The following is a 23976-nucleotide window of genomic DNA, read 5'->3' as shown; positions in this document are numbered from 1 at the left end:
ATTACCACAATCTTTAGAACAACCACCATCAAAATCACATCATAAAGTACATTTCAGATGCACTGTTTTTTGCCTTGTTTAGAACCTGTGTGGTTGTTTGTGTTTTCTTGCCCCATTCGTGGTGAAACTGTTGTGTTCCCAGATTTCTTCAAGTACTTTGGCAGTACAATTTTAACACAAAATAACACGTTGAAGTAATCAACTGTAATTATCCTTTCAAACTGTAGTGAATAAAAGAGGAAATAACTGATGACAACTTTATCCAATAATGGTTTTAACAATTCATATTTTATTCCATGTGTTTAACAAGGATATAAATAATGGCCAAAATTACAAAAATCAGTGTGCTGGAAGCCCAAGCCTATGTACATAAGTTGGTCAACAGTGATGTAACCAAATAACCCCATTTCAGTTTTCACTCAAAATACAATCTCTACAATCTACCGCTTTCTTTTAATTTCCAACCTTTATTTTGGTACCTTGTTTCCAGTGCCACATACATTACTTCAACCCTTTCTTTTCTCTTTTACATTACATGTATGAACAATGAATTGGCAAAATATCTATGTACATTTTATAACTGGATAACGTCTCATCCAAATAATACAGTAATACTGCGTTTAAAATAGTACATCTGCTAGATAAGAGTAGAGCCCCATGAGAAATGATGAAGGGTTGACCTGACAAGAGTAAGCTAGCCACCTGCAACATTCACTCTCTGTGTACAAGTATGATCATATAGTTTCGATTTTTTTAAAGGATGTTCGTCATTTTTCAAGCCTAATGTTTTCATCTCATAAAATAGAAAAATAATGTAACATTAAGACAACAGTAGACAAGAATTGCACAAGAATAATCATAATCATCATGGTAATATAATACTCTCATATTAAACATTAAAATGTTGGGCAATACGAATAGAATACTTTTTTTTTTTTTAACGTCAGATGCTGTTTTGTTCACATACTGCAGGTTCATCCGTCATGAGACACATCTCATCAGGACACACCTGTTGCATCTCCAGCGTGTTGCAGCAGGTCCAATCACATTTACACGCTTGTGCATATATCTCAGTATTATTTTCTGACTTCAAAGAAAACAAAAGAAAAAAACAAAAGAGCCAGCCAAGCGTCCTTAAACCCATGCCAACACTGACACATGCCAAGTGGTGTCTTTAACGAGTCCATTGTCTGTTATCGACAGACGCCCTGTAACCATACTCCGTCTCCATGGAGACACAGTGACCATCCAAAAGTTCACAGGTCACACGTCCCGGTTGGCCATATTAAACAGATCCTGCTGCAGTTACAGAATCTTGAGGCTGCTTTCAAATAAGTGTACATTCAGAGCAGACCGTCATCGGTCAGGATGCAGTCCTGTTAGTGTGTATAAGTGTCTTTTTGTCATGTTTACTGTGTCAAGCATCATAGGGAGGAATGATGTTAACATTTGGTAGTCAACCTTAAACACTGCGGGGTAGCATCCATGTTTGTTGTCCTTTTGTAGTCCATTTTGCATTGTGTGTGTGACAAGGTCCGTGTTTAGGGCTGGCTACATTCTTTGCATTCCACAGTAATAGACATGAGCGTCCGGCATTGCCCTGCAAATGAGATGACATCACTTATCGAGAAAGCCCTCACACCCCGCCTCTCCACCGGCCCCCTGCTCATCAAATCCAAAATGGCCACCATGCGTCTCATAAGCCACATGCTAAACCTTATACATACAAGATTGTTTCCCCGCCAAATAAAATAAGGTTTATGGCCAGGGAAAGTTGGTCAAAAATAATTCTGAACACATACACACATACATGTGCTGAAAAGGATGCTAGAAAAAGTAACAACAAAAAACCCTACTACTTCCTGTTTCACAGGACAAGATTAAAGTTGTTTGTCAAAGAAATTTACAAGTTTGTTAATATTTTCAAAAAATAATCTTATATAAAGAATCAAAAAAGTTGAAATACATTCTAGTAGCCTGCTGGATGAACCAGTTTGAGTCAAAGTTAGACTGTGCTACATCACCTCTCCTGTAATTCAGCTCTCCTTTTTGATTTAAAAAATGTCTAAAAAGTCTGAATTTTCCTCCAGTTGTCAGGTTTCGACAACGGCCCTCCTCAATGTCAGCTCCCACGTTGGGCTTAACAGACAGCTAAAACACTGTCACAGCTTTTAGCAGTAGTCTGGTTACAAATCTCATTCAAGTTGTCAGGGGGCAGTTGGACAAAGGACCTAAAATGTTAAGAGAAGCGAGGTTTGGAGGCAGTCAGAGGAGAAAAAATAGGAGAGACGAAGCCAAACGGTTGCACCCATCAACAGGAAGAAAAAAAACAAGAAGCTGAAAGCAGAACAACCAAATGGTTGACTGCTGACCGACAAACAGGAAGTGGAAAAATGGAGCTGACCATTCCCCCTACAGGTGGAGACAGAGAAGTGCACCACATCCCTGGTTTCAAAGGTCATGGCCAGCCCTGCAGGCAGGAGGATGGGGCCCGGGCCAAAGAGGGGGAGAGCAGAAACAAAGAGAAGAAGAGACAAGGAGAAAGAAGAGAGACAGCGCAGTGCCAAAAGTCATCATGCAGTGGACAGGCTCGTCTAACGGGGCGGGATGTTTTGTGTTTTTATTTTTCAGCCGGTGAGGTGACGCGGCGGCGTGCGTCGCTCTTGCCCAACTCCGGGGCGGGGCCCATGTACAGGGCAACCTCTGAAAGGCACACACACACAGGAGTGGACAAGGTGGGTGTATGTTAGAAAATAGTGGTCTCATACTTGGTGTTGACTCCTCTCTTGGCCTCCTGACCCGGCTCCACAATCCATGGCACGTTGGCGTGGCCCTTCTGGTCCATGGACGGTTGCTCCATCTGTTGCAGACAGCCATAAAAAAGAAGAGGAAGCAGAGAGAAGTCGGAAAAAGACCCAAATTAATTACCACGACCCGCATATTCTCAATAATAAAAATATTACACATTGATTTTATACTTCTTTAGGATGCAGGATACAAACAATTCATTATGACACATTTTCAATGCAAACGGCTGTTTCTGTTGGAAAGCAACACTTTGCACACTGTAGGGGCAATTTTCTGATAGAATTTCATGCTAATTAAGTCAGTGAAAAAACAAAGTGAGACGGTAGAAGGAATGAGATGGAAGATGTGCTGCTTACAAAGTAATGTAATTGGAAGAAAAAAACTGAAATACAAGAAGGAGCTGAGAAAGCAGAACACGGATCATGGACAGAAGCTTACAGTCAAACATTTAAAAAAAAGAAAGAAATTAATTTCCCATTTCTAAATGCAAGATCCTGCTGGTCCTGAACAATTGCAATAACCATGTGCTATATTTGCAGCAGTGCACTTCCTGTCCTGCTGTTTCGGATATCAAAGAGCTGTGGACTTTGTCTGTGGCTGCCACTGCTAAGCCATTGCAGATTCTAAGAAACAAACCAAACCATCTGCATTGCTTTCAAAAATACCCCCACAGCAACCAATCAAGCGGCTGGATTTTGTTGCTGAGGGTGTTTTTCCCTCCAAGCTATTGGTTTATTTTCAGGTGACTTAGGGGAGCGGCGACCGGACTTTGAGAGCTGCAATTTTGACAGTAGAAGACTAAATGTGTCCTTGCACACATTGTCAAATTATTATTATGCATACATGTTCTGCATATTAAATATAATGTTCATATATTTTATAAATAAGATTTAAGGATCTACTTCTGGAGTAAACAGGATTGAGTGTGTAATACACTGACAGAACAATGTTTCTCTTATCTTGTATTTTCTGCTACAGCAACAATACAGAAACTAACTATAATATTATTCCAGTTCCCTCATGCTCGGACAACCACAGCAACACTCTTGTTAGGGGGGGTTACAGGATTAAAAAATAAACACACTTTCGGTCTCACAGCAGCACAACGCCATCATGCTTAGTGAAGAACTCATTCAGAGCATCAACAGGATTAGTCTCAAATTTCTCAACCACACATTGAATGAATTGAATCACATTGAATCAATCATTAAATGAACCACGCCTGCTGCCTTCAAACTAAGTTTTATATCAACACCCTTTTTTGGTTTGGAACATAAGAAATAAGGCTGCCGGGATATCACAGTGTATAATTTAGACCGCAACCTCAGTTATCCAACTGATGCAAAACATGCCGTTTTGCAATGGGAGTCTATTGAGCTTAGAACATTTGAACCCTTTCTAGGCACACTGTGTACACTCTGGTACTGCAGTCTTCCTTAGATGACCCTTTAAAATGTCAACTGCTTTGTTAAGATAAAGATGAGTAAATGAGTGGATCATTCAATGGAGGTTTAATGGGCTGAGGGTTTTAATAAACATTAAGCTAACTTTAAAGGAGTGGTTAACACTTCTTATTTACACCTTTAACATCTAGAATGTGTATTTTTAAGGAGGGAGTGTATCCGTATCCATGGGTGGAATCAGTGCAGTGGGGCACATAAAACTGACTAAGGCACTAAAGTCTTTAAGCTCTGGATAAGCTGTAAAGAAATGAAACGGGTTGGCTTTGCTAGACTGGCTGAAGTGTCCCATCTTTTTTATTTTAATGTAAATGTTGATATGGAGATAGCGGGTAGTAACTGTAGAGTGAGAGACACAAATACTCACTGCAAACACACCACACAAGGATGCAGAGTGAGTTGAATAAAAGCAACATAATAAAATGGAAGCACTTACAGACGCCTCTTTCTCCTTGACTAAAAGAAAATCATGTGGAAATAAAGGATAATAGAAGGAAAAGCAAGAAGGACCTGTGACTGAGCTTTGTGAGGAAGATGGAAGAGTCGAGGGGGAGGAAGAGGAGGGTGGAGAGGAGGCCGGTGAGGGGTATAAATGTGGCCCAGTGACCAGCGGCTGACGGGGGACATGATGACCTACAGGGGCAGAGGTCATATACAGGTCAAAGTGGGCCTGCTCAGCAACAGCAACACCCACAAACACAAAGCCGAAAGGCAGAACCACAGTGGTGACAGAGCAGCTGCATGGCAACAGGAAAGGCAACAACACTCCAAAAACCATGACAACAACATGGCAGCAAAGTCATTGCCCTGGCAACAGCCACGTCACTGCAATACAGCAAAACTAAAGCAAGCGTAGGCCATGTTCCGCCATATTTGTAAAGTGACACCTGCATAGCAAAAACACTTCCAGCATGACGACTATGGCATGGAAACTGTGCAAAACATCACTCTGCAAAAGCATCTTCACAAGCCAGGCTTGTATTCAAATTTCAAATGTGTTTTAGTTTTTTTTTTTTATGAAAAACCATGCTCATTTTCAGGTTCATAATTGTATTTAAAGGGTTGTACCAGGTTTATATGGTAACATTTTCAAAAAACACCATATTTTGTTGTACTGCACATTGCTGCAGCTCCTCCTCTTTTCAGTGTGTTGATCTGTCCGTTTTAGCTACAGAGTGAGGCCTCTCACTTCTATACCATCTTTGTTGGGAGTGGGACTGGGCGATATTGATATAATATCGATATATTGCCCAGCTATAGTCGGGAGTCGCACATGCCCAGTACCTAGGTAAGTATTGCTAGCTAATCAGTCAGTCCCTCCAGGATTGTGCAGCCTTTTTTTTTAAGATTGTTGCGGCCTAAAATGCCTGATGTTCCGGGAGATTTTGTAAAAAAATTGCAATGTCTTTTGTAGGTTTGTTGCAATGAAGTGCCGGGAGACTGAGAAAGTTGAAAAAAAAGGTTGTGTTTTTTTTTGGGATAGTTTCTTTAAAAATAAAAAGGAAACTTGTTTTGGGGAGAAAAAAACTACTCTAGGAAGAGTTTTCCTAGGACCTTACCAAAAAGGCTTAGGATGCTCAAATGTTGGTATAATATGAAAATGGCTGGTGGATTTAAGACAAATAATAATTTATTGAATGAATCAAATTTTTGATGTCAGTGGCTTGCTGATCTTTACATTGTTAGTTAATTTCCTGTCCTGGGCTGGGACAAACATTCATATGGTTTGATAAAATACTTATTGAACTTACAATAACAAGCGCAGCTGTCCTTAATTTAGGTCATCTTATACCTTTCATCACATGTTTTTTCCTGCATTCACCATGGGTGTTTGTGTGTGTGTGTGTGTGTGTGTGTGTGTGAGCGCATCAGTTGCAGGGGAACTCAGCAGCCCTGCCCGCTGCAGAGAGCCAACATGACTGAAACAGTGGCAGCTTTCAGTGACTTTAGAGTCAAAAAAAACGTTAAAATGGATACAGGTTGGCAGGACGGCCTGACATGTTTTGCACGGTCTTTCGCTGTAACGTTTTGTTGGTAAATGTGAGATGTTTGAGTCAGTACACGTGACATCAACTCTTTCTCAATTGGACTTGGTCATTGTCTCTCAGTTGCCTACTGATACAAAGTCTGGCACAGTGGGACTGCTGGGATTGGTTGAAGTCACGGGAAACTCCGGATTATTGGTCAAATTTGCAAGGGATTCAACCAATAACTGGCCAGTGATTGGTAGAATGTGCATGAATTGGCCCGATTGTGACATCGCGAAATCCTGAGGGACAGGTCGAGAGCAGAGTTACAGGGCGTGCCATGCTAGCATCTAGGTGAGCATTATAACGTGTTACAAAGTGACGCACGTTTGTCACAGAAGTAAAGGCTGGACTACAATTAAGCTGTTAGGAGCAGTTTGTGAACAGTGTTTATCCTGCAAGATAGTAAGTCCCTTTGGGGTGGACTAAGTTACTAAAAATTCTGACAATATTGTGAGAAGGGTTGGTTACATTTCCGTGTTTCTAGAGGGTTTTTCTTTACAGAAAGTATACATTTCAGGCTCCTAGCCAAGAACCTGAACCAGCTGCTTGGAATCAAGCTATTTTCACGTCACTGGAAGGTTGGGAAACATGGGAATCTATGATTGTTAAACTCAATCATATAGGGTTAGGGTCATGTATTTTAATCCGTTTTGAAGCTACACTACAATTACAGGAACATGTTGAATAAAGACAATTGTCATATCAGACACGGTCACACTCATAAAGGAAAGTTAAGAGAAAGTGAAGGAGATTTACAAGCAGATATGCTCACATAAACACACACACACACACAAACACACACACACACACATCATAAACACATCAATAGAAGGGGGGAAGAAACATGTACTTGTGGGCCAAAAAACAAAGCAACGGTAATTTAAAGCACGGGGGGCTTTAGAGGTGTTGCGGGTTGGAGATTGTAGCTGGCAGGTGGCAGGAATATTAAGTGAATACTGCAGTATCTTAGCCCTGCTGCACACCACAAGCACAAGCCATTAACCACACACACACACAGGAAAAAGGCAATTAATGGTTAATGTAATGTTTGCAAAGTCAGCAGATTGTGTGTACACATGCCATCGTCCATCATCTCTGTAGGCAGACACACACAAAGGAGAGTGAACACACAAACACTGCATGCGTTCTTTTCTATCTTTCCCCCCCTTGTGTTCTTCCTCCCCGTCTCACGTCTCCCTCTAACTTTAGAAAGTGAGAACATTTTTCCGAAGCCACCGATTCTCCTCTATCGCCATCTCTTTCTCCCATGACTCACAGTATGTAAATGGAACTAAGTTTGGTCTATAACCACACTGATATAGCTGCCACTGTAACTCTATACCGGGTCCACGAGACATGTGTGCTGCCGGCCGATGCGTGTCGGTGGAGGAGGGAAGTGTGTTACTGTGACTATTTTAAAGCTCTGTCTGGGGTTAATGGGAGGTTGAAAGGTTTAGAGATAGACTTTATGACGCTGTGGTTGTAGAAAGGAGACACACGCGCACACACACACACAGACACATACACACACACACAGTATCTAATGACAAAGCTTAGGAGGGTATTAAACAATTGTAAAGGGACCCTTTACAATGAGCTGTGTTTCAAGTGGTGGGTCCTTGTTTTGTTTGTATGATTGTATAGCCAATTTAACTCTATTCAATAGTTTGCTGTAACACGCAAGGAAGCATAGCAATTTAACAAAGGCAATGAAAGGACAACTGCAAGTTGGCATAGTATGGATTTTAACAATGCCTGATTTTAAAAAATTTAAATCTGCTTTGCAAATGTTTGAGGAAGGAAATGTAGTCAACATGAAACTATTGTACATTATGTTTACAAGAACACACTCCAGAGCGGACATCAATTATTGGTTTAAGGAGCAACGTTTGAAGTGCTGAGGTCACAGATAGGGCTAGGGATGAGCCAGTATCATATTCTAATGCTACATTTATTGCGGCCAAAATGTCCTGGTAAATAGTATTATCACAAGAATGTCCTTAATTACTACTAGTAGTGCTAAAATATAGTAAATTTAGTTCGCACCCTGATCACTTTGATTTGATCAAACCTAACAAAATAAACAGTGAGTATTGTGTAAATTGCAGCTTTGTAGCACTAACATCAAATACATAAAAAAAGCAGGTCTTTACAGATTCTATGCACCCATTGCAGTTTGGTCGTTGCTCAGACACACACTCCTTCAGAGACCCCAGCATTTTGATCAGGCTCTGATGGACTTAAATGTGAATAACTTAATTCTCCATGCAAGGCTGCAGAATGTAGGAGTCTTCCACATGAGGATTCTTTTTCTTCTTGCATACATAGAGTGAGGCGAGCCAAGCCAGCCCTCCATGAGCCCTATGCAAACAGGCCTCATCAATCAGCCCAGTGTGTAAGAGACTTCAGGGACAGGAAGACAGAATGGACGCTTAGCAGATCAAATATCCACCTAGACCTCTGCCACAGTGTCTGCTGAGCTAAGACACAAAACACAAGCGTTCCAGGATAAACCTCGTAGACCAAACAGAGAGTTGAAAACGCATTCAAGCAATGATGGGAGAACGGAAGGAATCAGAGCAGAGGGATGGAAATTATGGACACATTCAAGTGTAAATGGAACAGAGTTAATGGGATGCTGGTTAGATTTGGAAGGTTTTATCAGAAGTGAAAATCCATCTTAAAACACAATTCTTCTATTCTTTTTTCAATAAATTATCATGCACTGTATATTACTTAGAAGATCATATTTATCTAGAGTTTATTATGAAGCAGAGAATTCAGTTCACAAAAGCGTTATCAACTACTCTGCAAGGAACTTTGGTTCACCAGGCACAACGGCTTCTTTTAACCAACATTCTTCAAATCTAGATCACCAAAATGTTGCTGATGTAAATTTCCCTTTAGGATGGATTCTCATTTCAAACAGTGGTGCGGCTGGCTGTGCTACAGCGATGCTTACAGATTTGCGGATGTTGATTCGAGGTTTGGGGACAGGTTTGCTGGGCTTGCTGTCAAAGCTCTCCGGCAGTGTGGATGATCCGTGGCCGCTCTTTCTGGCCTGCAGGGCTAGCTGGTAGGCCACCTCGAAGGCCTGGCCAAGTGTCAGAATGATCTCATACGCCAGGTTCTGACAAGAGGTCGATAGCAAAAACACAGCCATGAGAATAGAAAGTGATATTCTAGGAACTATGAACATTAAATTTACTTTTAAACACAAAGGCACGGTGTCCGTACTGACCACGTCAAAAGCAGTGAAGACGTGGCAGTAGTGGTGACTGGACTTGAGGTCTTTGGTGATGTAGGCAAATGTAGACAGATCCTCTGGATCCTGAGCTGCACACGAGATGTTCCGAATCTCATGTTCTGCTATGATGTTCTGCAGTGAGGGAAAGAGAAAGGGAAGAAAGAGAAAGAGAAAACAGAGGCAGAAAGATAAAGAGGTGCAGAGAGAGATTGTTGATTATTTCCAGTGAGCCACTTCATCGAAAAACAAATCTGATTTATTATACATCTAATTTCACACATTCCAAAACCATAATCACAGTAGCACAATGTTGGTTTGGAATCAATGAGTTGGAATTTGTTCTCTGGCAATGTCACTGGAGAACAGTTGTGTCTTTGTGTTTTGTTAATTAAAGTCTCAGTGCAGTGAATTACAGAACATCAAAGCCCCAAAAGAAAGTTTTACTGAGGGATAACATTAGATAACATTAGCAAAACATATTTTGTTCTCATACTGGATGGTATTATCTTTGGCTTTGATTCTATAAAAATATATCAGCCTATTGATTGTTATTTTAAGTAAAGTAAGAACAACTCCCTTTAGTTTTTGTACACTGGAACATCAAATAGATAAGAAGAGAGAATAGTGAAGATTTACTACTTTTACCAAATGACCCAGAGAGGTGAATCCAGGAGAAGCCATTGTCCCTTGTTTAATTTATTACCCTTATTATTATTTCTTACCTTGGGTCAATCTCTATTTGATACTATTACATGTTACAGTAGGATCTGAGGTCTGGAAAACTGGGATGTAGATTTTGTAAACTGGTTGGCTGCTAAATATCAGGAACATACTGGAGCATGTCTCTAAGCAGGCTAAGTGGCAAAACAAATGAGTTTGATTGCCTGATGGCCATGCTAGAGGCAGTACCAGCACAGTTCATCTCATATCTGTGTTCTGAAACCATGTAGAGCCAAGGGAAGAGAAAAGTATGTCTGTCTGACTAACTAACTAATAAACTGTTTTGGCAAAGAACACAGAAGTAATAACTTCGCCAGTTATGTCACCAGCTCGCCACCGTGTCATCATTTTGGGCTTTACCTTTAATCTACATCTATCTGTGCAAATTGTTATGTATTGTGGCCACCTTCCTAAAGTCTGTGCTCTGTGCAGTGCTGCCCAAGAAAGAATTTATCTGCGAATCTGCAAATCTGCAAATAATGCTCATCTTCTGCTGTGTGTACATATGCTCTGTGCATAACAGATGCTTAAATTAATACCTCTTTGAAAGCAAACTGCTTATAATGATCTAAAAAATGTTTCTCACTGTGCCACCTTTATTACCCACCTGAGGAGGATTAGATCCTCTACGTATGAACGGGAATCTCTCAGTATCCTCATTTCTAACACACTGCCGCCTCTCATTTCTCTCTCTTGTTGAATCTACCCGCTGCTATGCTATCCATGTTGATAGGAAGGACTGACTCCTTAATGTAAAAATTATTAGCCAGGTCTAAACAGCCTTTACATAATATTAGCACAGAGACAACAACCCAAACTCATTTGAAGGGCTGACACACACTGAGCACCCTTTACCTAAATGTCACTCGGAGGTGATGATAACTGTGATATATTTTTTCATAATAATAATAAGGCACGGCAGTTTTACGCCAGACGTTCATCACAAATCAGATTGGTAACAATAAAACCTTGGAAGATTTTTTAATTTTTAAACATTCTATTAAGGATTTAATGAACTGAGTAGGTTGTTATTGATTTTTCAATAACCCAGCTCATCCATTCCATACTGGTTATTGCGTGCTGGCCTTTTTTTCCACACCTTATGGATTTTTACACAATATAGCAGACATTAGCGCTGCAGTGCTGGCCATTTCTGACACTCATGAATATCACTCATGCTTGTGTTCAAATGCCTGGCCTTTCACTTGTTATTTACAGTAGAGGTCACAGGAAGTGAGTGTTACCTTATTTGTGGCGTCAATAAACTTAACTCCTTTGTAGGACACGGAGAGCACGATGGTCGGCACTTTCTTCATCTGTTCTGTTGACTTCTTGGAATGCAAAAAAGGCAAAAGAGAGGCAAAATAAGGATGAGAGATAACCTTTTATACAAGACTTCATCTTTGTCCTGAATGCATGTAAGAAAAGTGAGCTGATCGAACAATCTGTTGATGACTTTCTCCTTGAAAACTATAATCAATCCAAATAATCTCCATAGGTCAAGGGTTGTCAGGCACCTTGTAAAAGCACAACTGCTTTTTACTCGCGTTTCGAAACCCAATCGACTCTGGCCCTGAAAGTCCAATAAGCCTATTAGCTATTAAGCCACATCAGCCTCAGACTGTGTGGCTTATCATTCTTTTTAATTACATATTGGCACTTTAACGCGTGTCAATTACTTATATTTAAACCCGTTGCAGTGAGGTGCTGCGGGGAATCGTGTGGTTTACAGCGATGTCAGCATCATTCAGCTGTCATTCTACCTGCCAAAAGACTTTATGTATTCAAAGACACAACATGAGTCCCTTTCCTGCTTTCTCAGTTTCATTTTTAGTCTTTTACCACTTATCTCCTTCTCTCAGTATCCTCATTTCTATCACACTGCCGCCCCTCATTTCTCCCCCTTGTCATAGCTACCCGCTGCTATGCTATCCATGCTTTCCATATCTGTTCCTTTTCTTTGCTCCGTTTCTTTCCTCCCTGTTCACAGAGTGTTGCTGCTGAGGTTTGGCCTTGTCAGAATCAGTAGTGCTGAAAAGCTGACAAAGACGGTGCTGCCTGGCTTTGCCAGCAAATATCCAGCTAGAGGCTGTGAAGTTGGGATTGAAACAGCCGAATCTACCTCCACAGCAGAAAGATGGAGGGACAGATGAAAGGAGGGATTCTGGGAATACAGGGGAGTAAGGAAGGAAGGTATGTTCACTTCACACTGTAATAAAAGCCAGAAAGATATGATGTGCATCTCATTGCACTTAATTACAACCTTGGTTTGCAGCAAAGGTTTGTCAAACTGAGGAGGGAGAGATGTAGAAGAAAGGAAGATGCCCTCCGATGTGGCAACATAAATATAGAGACAGAAGGAACGAGGGAGGAGGGGAGAGGAACAAAGCTTTGCTCATCAATATTAAAATGTATCTTCACACTGCAGCAGCTGAGGATGAGAGATACGAGCCAGAGGAGAGAGGGAGTCAAGTGTTACAGTAAAATATGGAAAGAGTGAGAAAGCAGGAAGTATATATGTGGATAGCAAGAGACATAAGGGGAAAGGAAGAAAAGGAGAGGTAGCAGCAGAACGACACAAAAGGTGAGAGGAAGGAATGATTTCAGGTGAAAGTGGAGTCATGGGGTATCGAGCCACCCAGGCAAGGATATTAAAAATAAATCCCTCAATAGACTTAATCCACTGTCATGATATTTTGATTTAAGTTCTGGTGTGAGTGCATTCAGAGTATGAGACTGTGTCCCAGATTTAAAAGGTCAACAAAGTTGTTTTTTTGTAGAAAACATTTACATAATACATCTTTAAGTTTTTTTCTTTGTTGTTTTTGTAGCTTCTTTCAGATGTCTTTTTAGCAATGCCGCTGTGTTCCCAGATCTTAGCAATAGTTGTTAACAGCAACAGTATAAGTAAAGTGTGCTAAACTGTGCTTTACCCTCATTTTGGCACAAGCATCTTGTGTGGACTCTGTCCCTCTCAGCTCCTTCACCAGCATGGAGCCCAGGTACTGTGGAAAAGACACACAATCATACTTAGTGAATACACTCGAGGAATGTAGAAGTATGCGTGGATCTGGAGTTATGGTTAATTACAAAGGTATCTCTGCCAGGCACTCTGGTGGGTCTAACCTTACAAACTCATGCTGTGCAGCACACTATTATTCAACGTTATAATGAAGTTAATATCATTTAAAGAAGTATCTCACATTTCAGAGGCTTGAACGAGAACATTTTTGCACCAAAAAAAAATGCAAACAGTGGTTTGTTGAAGTGGTTGAAATAGCAAAGCTTTGATTCAGCTATAATTGTTTAGTTTTTTGTTAAAGCTGAGCCTACGTTCCCCTATCAGATGAAGACGTGTCCGACCTACATTTAGAGCCTGCTTCATCCCTTGATTATGATGAAATGTCAGCCATCCTGGCAAATGACCAGCAGGCAATGCTGCAGCAGGATGCAGTATTAATTCTTGCTGGGGCGGACACCGTTGCCTTAACAGAATCAATCGCAGCAATGTTCCTTCCTCCCCCAAAAAAAAGAGGACTGTTGAATATAGCTATATCATTTTTTTATTTTTTATTTTTTTATGAAACAAATGTACAAAAATGTAAAGTATGTGTGCATTAATTTAATATATAGTACTTCTTTGTTACATATAAACTGTGTTAGTAACTGCTGAATGTCAATCAGCTTTATTTATATCATAAAATCATGAAATAAAATATGCACACACACACACACACAGAGCAGTAATTAAATCCAGCTCGAGAGGCTCATACCTGGAGGTACTGTACATAAACACAGAGTCTGGCTGATCCTTCTGTCTGGCACGGCTTTGTGGTCAGACAGTATGTGATTTAATAAAGAAGCTGCTAAGGGTGAGACTGTTTTACAGGGACGATGTTTATGTCGATATTAGAGCACTTAATGGGTGTGAAATCCTCCATCTTATTCCCCTAACAGGGCTTTTAGTGGATTAAAAGGGAAATATTTACAGGTAATGACTCCAAGATCAAGAACCAAAATATATCTAACGCACAGGATTTATCATACATTTGATTAGCAATATATTCCTTATGGAGGCAAAACAACCTTTTGGACAAATTGCTTTGAATGATGAGTTACTTTTTATGTAGCAGAGACTCCAGTCGGGAAGTCTGGTTCTTGGTGGCTCAAGAGGAGGTCATGTGGGTATGTTAATAATTTGTCTTGACTCAGGCTAACAACCTTAAATCGCTGTTTTGGCAGGGTCGCTGGAAGTTATCCTAGAAATTGTATTACAGCTGCAGACAAGACCGGCGCTGTCTGGTCTACCGTGTCTCTGTTGCAGAAATTGTTGGTATACACAAACACACAAGCTTTTTATGAGTTCCAAATTCAATTCAAACCTGTACCTAACATAACAAGATGAAGAGTCTGCAGTTATGCAGTCAGCTCTGTGAGGCTGTACATAGGTATACAGTGGTGCTTTAAACTAAATGCTAACATCAGTATGCTAACTTGTTCACAGTGACAATGATTAGCAGGTAGAATGTTTCCCTTGTTAATTTAGTGTGTTATCGTGCTTATTTTATGCTTATTTGCCCTTAATACAAAGCACAACTGAGAGTGATGGCAAAGTCATTACTGTTTAGTCATAAACCAAGCTGTAATTCAATACAAGGAATAACTCCCTAATATTTTGTGTAGTTGATATGCCTGCATAAGCTTTTAGATTCATTTAAAAGAGCACATCGACTCATTGTCGAGATAACATTGGCTGTTAATGATGTAGAGTGTGGTAATGATGCTAGAATTTCTGCAGGGTTTTACTGGAAACAGATTTGTAATAACTTCAGATATTATTTTAAAGCTCTGGTCATAAAGCTGACATAATAAAGTTATGGTGCTGTCTGAGGTAGTGCTGAAAGTGGAGGAGAGTGGTTTGTTTATTTAGAGCCTGGAATTAAAAAAGTGATCAGTGCTGATGCATCCTTTATTTTGTTCTTTTGGCTTTTTTTATAATCACTCTCTGTCTATTAACACAAACACAATACACTCCCTCTCTCTCATCACAGTCTGATCCATTTCATTTATTCGTATTCACTCTCCATCCCCCTACTGCTTGCCAATATTCACATTGAGCGATCTGCTTTCCCCTCTCTTTAGGCTCTCGCTCATTTATCTCACTTTCGGAGCCGTTTGGAGACCGTTGTCCTGGGACAGCGAGCATTAGAGATGTTGTCATAAATGGCTCCATGAAAGCACCTCAATCTCAAATTGCATTTCAACACTACATATACACAGTATAACATCCTTTTATGTTATTGGCAAATTGGCAAAGGACTAAATTTCCCAAAGTTCAGAGAATAACTGAGTGTAGTACTGACTGAAAGGTGAAGTTGAGGGTCATTGATTTTTAATACTATTATCCTATTGTAGTTGTGTGTTGATTGCATGCAAGTAAAGTAGAAAATTATTGCAACTATTTTGAAAATGATCAATTAACTTTTCTCTTTTTTTGGACTAAAATGCAAAAGAAATCACCTGTGCTCTGATATGAAGAGTGAAGTGAAGGGGTAGGACTTACGTAAGCTTCGTAGTCACAGGACTGAAAGATGAGCTTCTCGGGGTGATGCTGCCAGTACTGCACCGGGGTGGATGAGGTGGCCTCGTTGGGCGGACGCAACGTGATTGGCTCGCACCACTCGCCTGCCTGAAACGACCAATAGCCAAAACCAAAAGCTTTTAGGACACAAACAGGATGACACAGGATTACAGGATGGGTCGTGACATCGAGGCACATGCTGTGTATCCCATGTTGACATGACTTGTTGGCCTGATAATTGTGTAAGTTCATAATGGAACAGCTTTCCTGACTGAACATGTACATGCCGTCAAAGGGACACGATTCAGGGAACATCCAAGAAGAAATTAAACTTGGATGAATAACGCTCGGGTTCTAGATGTTCCCGTTCTTAGCCTAGTTTAGGACTCTTTGCTGCTACTCACAGTTTTTTCACCAAGTAAGCTTTCAACTTTTAAACAAAGGAAATACCAAAATCTTATCTGCATACCTCTCAAATGTCTGCGGATAACAATTAAGCTGTTTTATGGTCTTTCATTCTTTGGTAAATGAAACCAGTTGATTTTCTTGTCAGGAGGTATGCACACATCGTGTGCCAAAGACTATGTTTATGTGGCTATCCATATCTGATTGCTTGTGTCTATAATCCCCGCCAGAACAGTGGTGAGGCACTGTGGAGGTGAAATCTTGTAATCAGATGCAAGATGTTGGATAACAGACATTGGGAAAATCTATGCTGAACTCCACCAGCTTAACCATATTACACATTGGATCCAGCCGACGGAATCAGCTGGAAATGTTCAATGACTAAAAGTTTTTAATGTGCTAAGGACCAAATAATGTGTTCCAGTTCTTCTGGGTTTTGTTTTCTAAAAAATAAATAGAAAAAGAACCGACAGCAAAGGAAGAGCCAGAGGGAGAAACATTAGTGAGGGAACCAATCGTAGTTACGTGGCCCCAGTCAGAGAAAAGGAGTAATGAAACAGAATAAAGATATTTCCTGCTTTCTTTGATAGCTATCCTTCTATTCTGGCAAAGCTGACTCATCAGCACCACCTCAAGAGTGTTGTTTCTATTCACATTGTGACACACGCTCATTCTTGAGGGATTCAGCAGGGTAACTATAAGTGTGTTAGTTGGAGTTGATATGCTCTGTGATTCAAACAGAGACACAAAAAGACCCTAATCATACTGAATCAAAACACAGCTGCTGCCTCAGATGTTTGTGTGTGTGTATGTGTGTGTGCACGCGTGTGCGTGTGTTTGTGTGTGAGAGTTTGCTGTTGCTGATTGGAAATTATAAGGTTATAATTTTGCATTTGGATGAGAATAAAATTGGCTTGAAAGTTGAGACGCTTATTCTGAAAAGTATGTCTTGTTTATGCAGAACTATTAAATCTTTGGATGTTTGATAGTTTTGTTAGGGACAGACTACCGGACATAAAACATTTATTTCGTACTGTAAAGCAGTAGATTAAGCCTGATTGCATTTGTAAACATGCCAAAATAACTGTTGCACTCTGACTTGTGGTTTGTATATTTTATCGTTTTATAGCACAACGTTGCAGGCATTCATTTCACGTTACCTTAATTGTAAAATGTATATGAGCTCTAAACTGCAGAGAAGGCTGCTGGTGTCAGTTGGTCTGCCTGGTGCAGATTATTAATGGCGTCTTTTCAACAAACAGGCAGATAAAATACACTTGGCTTGTATCTATTAGGGACCAGCATTTAATTGCTGAGATGTTTTAATTTATTAAGATATATTCCACCGTCCTGATTAGAAATGTGATGCTGCCTTAAAGCATTGGTTTATTGTTGCCTTGAATATCACTGAAATCAGATTTTTCTTACTATTTATTATTACTTTATTACAGCCTTGAGATAACTTAAAAATGGATAATAAATGTGGATTTATTCGATATTATTATTTGCTGTCAACAATCCCATGAAGAGTGTGTTCCTCCCTACCCAGTCTATGCCCGTTGGTACAACTAAAGACGTAAATCTTTGAAAAAAAATCTCCGTAATTTCCTAAAACAGCTGGGCACTGTAGTTTCAAGCAAACGTTAAGGAAACAGTAGGAAATAGTTCATTTGTTGGTTTGTTTGCTATATTTCAGCTGCAGATTAATACACATGTGGTGCTCTAGTGAGTGTTTGACGAAAAGAAAAACGGAATATTACCAAACCTAGGCTTTTAGCATTCAGTCAGCCGACTGTATACCTGACTATGACCATTCATAATACTCTCCCATACTGCCTGCCTCCATTCATCCTGTCCTCCTTTCCTCACCATGCTGACTTGGGCCATCTGCCGCTCCAGCTTGGATCGCGGCACGTCCTCGAAGTAGTTGTCATTACTGCGCTGCCTGCGCCGGGCATCCGCCTGCATGATGAGGTGCTGCACGTCAAGAGATCCGCCTGGGACCCCCGCCGTGTACGCTGCCTGGCCCACTGACGGGCTGAGCTGGGGAGGAGTGTGGTTCCCACCAGGCTCCTGGGACAGAACGACGAGAGGGGATTTGAGGAGTGGAGCAAACCAAGACAGGGTTCATTCATCATTTCGTAATGTGCTATGTCACTTCTGAAAGTACAATAAGTAGGGCAATTGCATTTACTGTTCACTGTCACATTTTATTTTTCAGCTACAATGTTGCACACTGCTGAGTACTGGAACCCCAAAACTGCTTTGTAAAATTAGGGACAAAGACTCTGTCCTGTTACTAGAAGGGGTCAGCTGGTCTACCAGAACATCTTTACAAACAAAAGCCTTGTCTGCTGAGTTTCACTTTTAAGTGGCTTCATCCTCAGAGTGGAAAACTGTGTTCATTTAAGAGAATTTCCAAGCTGAGTGGAGACTAAAATGTCCAAAGGAATTAGAACTTTTGTATGTTTTAATGGTCTTACACACTACAAGGTCAGATATTTCTCCTGAGAGGTTATTCACTTCCAGTTGATTACATATGAGAAGAGTCTCAATAGAAGAAGCTATTTCTGGAGCTTTTCTTAATTCATTTCTGGGCTGAGGAAGTGTTACAACTTTGCCGGTCAATCCTTCTCCTGTTCAATTCACCCCATTTGCCCTAATGCACTAAGCTGGCCGCCCCTGCTTGTATGCGTTGCTGAGTAAACACAGTTCTCTGCTCACACACTGGAACAAAACGCCAGTTAAATTCACTTTTCTTCAATTATAAGTCAGTGGTACCTCTTCTGTGAAATAGAGTGAAATTAGGGTTAAAAAAACTTTCTGTTTTTCTCTTGAAGTATTTTCTGACATTTTATTGACCCAACAAATATGGAAGTAAGTTTTGTGTTTGCACCAATGACATTTTTAGTACTTTTTTTAAGGCCCAGTACATAACTAAAGTTCTCAGATGGACATGTGATAAAGTGGACAGTTTAGGGTGTTTTAAAACTACCATGACAACCCATTCAGCGTTCTCTCATAAGTAAAGGGCCTCCCTTGGCTCAACATTACAAAGAGCAAGATATCATTATAAGGATATTAGAGCATAGCCCCAATGGGAGAGGGAAAGCCAGTTCCTTGTGATTAGTATCCAGGACAAGCCAGCAGGGAGGAAACTGTAGTGGGTCAGCCATTTTGTGCCTGCCGGAGAGATTTGGGTAATATGTTGGGTGGTAACAGCGGCATTGGGGAGGCCATAACTCCCTCAAAAAAACACAGCCATCTGGGAAAAGACACTAGTGTTTTCTTCCTCCGTCTGATTAATTAATAATAATTGAAATCCACGTCAATTTTGCTAAGGGGTATGGTTTATTTAACATCCTGTCTGCTAACGGGGACTCACTTACCCTGAGGGAGATGGCCCGCGGAGGTTTTTGTGGGGTTTCTTCGTGTAGCCGGTCCCCCAATGAGGCAAGGATCCGTTTTCTATGTCCGATAAGACCGATCTTCAGTACCTGAATGAACACAGATATTAGACATTAAAGTAAAATTACATGCAGGGTAGTTTTTATGTATTGTGCACAGAAACCATTAAAGCAGAACTGCAACAATTAGTTTCAACTTCTTAAATGCGAGGATTTGCTTACATTGGATTTGGTCATTTGCTTTATTTCATTGTAAATTTAATATATTTGGGTTTTGGACAGTTGGTTGTGCAAAACGATAGACTTTAAAAAATAATGGACCAAGCTTCCGGGCCTGAAATGTGAAGCCAATGCGGAAGTGCCTTAAACCTTCATCCTATCCGATTTCCAGCAGGGGACGACTATACTGGTTGCAAAAGAGAGTCTGTTTTTATAGACCCTTTGCATGTAACGTCACGCTCTACTCGCTCAAATTATGAATGCCATGACGAGCGGTGGAAGAGCTATGCTGTAGATGGACGGCAAGCTAAACGCGTACAGTTTGGTTCGTGTTCTCCCATACACAATCTGCAGAGTAATCCTCACCAACACAAGCATGTGTATGTATTGCCTCTCTCTGTTTTTGTTCGAGGCTCCACACCAACTTGTCAACCACAGATACCACGTCTTCTGTTTTTACAGTCTCTGGACAAAACAAGCAATTTAAAACAATGGGAATTGTTTCAGTATTTGACTTCTTATAAACAATGATTTAAAGACTAATCAAAGCAAATCATCTGTTGCAGCTCAACAATAAGGCACAGAAGGAGTTAAAATGTCAGATTGTTGTGTTGTCTGCAAATACAATAAATGCAGGGTCAAAAGCCACCGTGCTGGCAGAAAATGATGACTCACTGACATTTGCATGATTTAAAACAGCTGTTATAGAGAGTAATAGTTCAAAGTATTTCACACTAGATAATAACAAGATTATATCAGCATCTGCAAAAATCTAACTGCATAAAAATTTAAAACATCATCATCATCATGAGTCTTAAATGAAGGGTAATACTACTGTTAAAGAGTTTCACAGAGAACTCAGGGAAGTGTTAATGACTGCATAATAAATTAAAATGCCACCGGGCATGGGCATACATCTTGTCATTATTATTAGTACATAACCAAAATGGCTTGGCTGAATTCATGCTGTTGCTTGTGCTGCTACACGAACAATATCATAGAGGTTATCCCATCCTTTTTTAATTTAACCTCTATTTATACAGGTAATCTCATTGAGACACAGGGTTCTCAAGAGACAGCTGTTAACATACAAAACAAACCCCACACCTTAAGTATTTATTCATTAGGCCTCAGTAAGGCTACAATCATGAATACCCCCACATTCCAACACAAACCAAAAGTGTTGTCAGATGTTCAGGTTATTTGTTTGGTGCACAATCTGATAAAACATGCCTAACATCAGCTAGGAGTTTTTGCAGAGACAAATGCAAATTAAACAATATTAGATTTGTAATAGTCTATTGATTTTCCCCAGGCGCTCATTACACAGGAACAAACAGAGACAAAATACACACTTGGACTCCAATGAATGCATTCAGTCTTTTTCTGGTCACCAGGCATCCACGGACTGTGCCAGTTACTGGGTTTTCTAAAGAGAAGAGCTGGAACATGGCTGCTTTCTGCAGAGATTCTGCAGAGTTGTTTGCAATGTTTACACCTTTTGGCACCCATACTTACAGTGGCATGAGAAAGATAGCACACCAATGCTAAAGTTGATTAAAAAGAGGATTAAAAAACATCCTTGGGAAATTGATATTAATGCTTTAATTTATAAAAAAATAGGAAAATTCAACCATTTAAGAACACCAATTTTCTTTGTGAATGAATAATGTATTGGAAATAAATAAATGTTCACCTCTATGTTTAATTCACATAGAGGCTAGCACATTTTTGTTTTTAAAGGCCAGTTATTTCAAGGATCCACGATACTATGCATCCTGATTAAGTTCCCTTGGCATTTGGAATTAAACTAACCCTGTATCATCACATACCCATCACCATACCTAGATATAGGCATGGTTTTATTTAGCTTAATAGCTGGTTTGATTTGCATTGAGAGATGATCTTATGGAAAGTTCCCCATGCCAATCTCTATTTATTTTTTATTCCTCTTTTTAATCAACTTTAGCCTGGGTGTGTAAACTTTCTCAAGCCACTGTATGTTAGTATGGATCGTTTTTGGGGCTCTCTCTGGAGGTCTTTCCATAAAGGTATGTGCGAGTTTGAGAAAATGTGTGTGTGTGCTACTTCAGGGCCAAATGTGGTAATTAGCCTCAATGCAAGGCCCAATGGCTCAGTCTGCTTTGAGTCAGTGCAACTCACACATACACACATACTTCATCATCTCCTTGCACCAATTATTGCTCTACATCTGCTAGAGAAACAAAAATACCAACTAACACCAAGAACAGTGGCGTAGGATGCACATACTTTGGTTTTATGTGTGTGTGTGTGTGTGTGTGTGTGCGCATAAACAGTAAAACACACAAAGAGAACATAAATAAACCAATCCCAACCATCATGAACAGTGTATATATGCAAATGGTCTGCAAAGAACTTATTTATAATGTATGAAGAAAGTCTAGCAATGTTAAACACTTCCTCTTGTTGTTTTCTTTGCTTTGTAGGTTTCATGAATTTTATTTATTGTCATACAGTAAATAAGAAAAATAAGACACTTTGATTATTGGGATGTTAAAAAACATAGCTACTAATGGGTTAAACTACACCCTACGCTGTTTTTCCCTGCATGGAAACAATGTATTTTAATTGTTAAAATTAGATGGATCAAAGAGGAAAAAAAGGAGAGCTGGGACTAGCGGGTAGTGGAACTAATTGGCGTATTATGGCCGTCCCATGCTCCCTTTGCCAATTTTTATTCACTAATTTTTCCCCTCCTATCATCCCTTTCCTCTCTCACAGCTTATTCTTGTCTCTATCCTTTGTGGACAAACAATGTCAGTCACACTACATCATCTCTGCCTCCCTCCATCTCTTTAGGTCTCTTGTACTAAAGACCGCTGAATTTTGATCAGATGATTTGTTCTTAATCGTGGGCTTTTAAATTTTGAAAATGAATGCTTCCTCTGTCATGAAATTAGAATATGGCAGAGTTGTATCACTCCACCAGTAAAAAGAAAATTACCATTGATTTAAAGGCAGGGTTGGTAATGTTGAAAAAGTACAGGATTACAGGATTAAAGCAGCTTTAGACATTTTTCGCTCTTTTTTCAGAGCCCATAAGTTATTTCTTGCAGTCAGGGTGTAAAGACTAGGGCTGTAACGATATGCAAAATAAAACCGGAACCGCGCTACTCAGCTCCAGGAACCTGTGTCATGGAGGGAGAAGGCAGAATCGCAGCACACCCCTTCCAACTCCCAGAGTTATGCTTTGCATCCAGATCCAATGCTACCACATCTTTAAATTACTATTAGTATTAGTCCTTTTGGTGCCTTATTCCTGTTTTGTCTGGTAAACTGTAAAGGCTAAAAGCAAAAGGGGAGGGGCCCCGGTAACGCTAACGGAGAGGTAAAGTTACAAATGGCTGCTGCTCTGACTCTGGTGCCTGGGTCTGTTTTCCCGACGGTTCAGTAAACTGCCATTAGCATCCTCAGAACCGGAGTTAAGTGCTAACCAGGATGGCTGCTAGCTGGCTAGTGGTTAACTGTGGATGTGTCCGTGGGCCGGGGCTGTAATGATAGGGGATGGTTGCTAGCTGACTGGGACCTAACTGTGGAATTGATGTTTCCCCAGGGCTGTTTTCAGCTTTCATCTCGACTGAAGCCTTTTAGCGCCGGGAGTCTGAGGCAGAATACATGGGTGTGCTTGCTAGCTAAATTGCCATTAGATTAGTCGTCTATCTATACAGTTAACGTTACTGATGAATTTGTGGGTTAGCCCAGAGTTGTTAATGATGGTAAAAACAATCATACTAAAAATAACTAAGCGTGTTGAACGATGTCGTAATCTTATGTTACCCACCAAGAATTATATTAGCATTAGCTACTTTTTACTTGTTGGCAGAAAAAAAGTTGTAATGTGTTTACTGAGTTTACTTTTCTAATGAGATTGGTTAAATAATATGGGTTTTTAAAGACTTACAGTACAAAATGACCTGTGTACTGTAGTAAAGGTTTTTAAATATTAATTATCTTGCTTCTCTGTCTCCTGAGGGGCAATTGCGTGACACCAGTCCACATGCTGCTTATTCATCAAACACACACACACACACACACACACACACACACACACACACAC

At 40.2% G+C, this 23976-nt stretch overlaps 1 protein-coding gene across 6 annotated transcripts in view; it reads right to left on the bottom strand.

The window, feature by feature from the left end:
- Positions 1–266: 266 nt before the first annotated feature.
- The window catches only part of anks1b (ankyrin repeat and sterile alpha motif domain containing 1B), a 194339-nt gene continuing 170629 nt past the window's right edge, over positions 267–23976 (bottom strand). For 5 of the 6 annotated variants that reach the window (XM_034863033.1, XM_034863032.1, XM_034863035.1 and 2 more), the window contains 9 exons: positions 19641–19748; positions 18121–18324; positions 15829–15954; positions 13199–13270; positions 11510–11596; positions 9540–9677; positions 9261–9428; positions 2769–2860; positions 267–1600 (listed from right to left, as the gene is read on the bottom strand). In XM_034863033.1, coding sequence (XP_034718924.1) covers positions 1552–1600; positions 2769–2860; positions 9261–9428; positions 9540–9677; positions 11510–11596; positions 13199–13270; positions 15829–15954; positions 18121–18324; positions 19641–19748 — 1044 coding nt within the window. In that variant the 3' untranslated portion in view covers positions 267–1551. The remainder of the gene's footprint in view (positions 1601–2768; positions 2861–9260; positions 9429–9539; positions 9678–11509; positions 11597–13198; positions 13271–15828; positions 15955–18120; positions 18325–19640; positions 19749–23976) is intronic. The other variant, XM_034863034.1, reaches the window with a different exon arrangement.

The sequence above is a fragment of the Etheostoma cragini genome, chromosome 23 (assembly GCF_013103735.1).
Source record: "Etheostoma cragini isolate CJK2018 chromosome 23, CSU_Ecrag_1.0, whole genome shotgun sequence".
Lineage (NCBI taxonomy): Eukaryota > Metazoa > Chordata > Actinopteri > Perciformes > Percidae > Etheostoma > Etheostoma cragini.
Note: the sequence above shows the minus strand (reverse complement) of the source record. Positions and strands in the feature narration are given on the sequence as shown.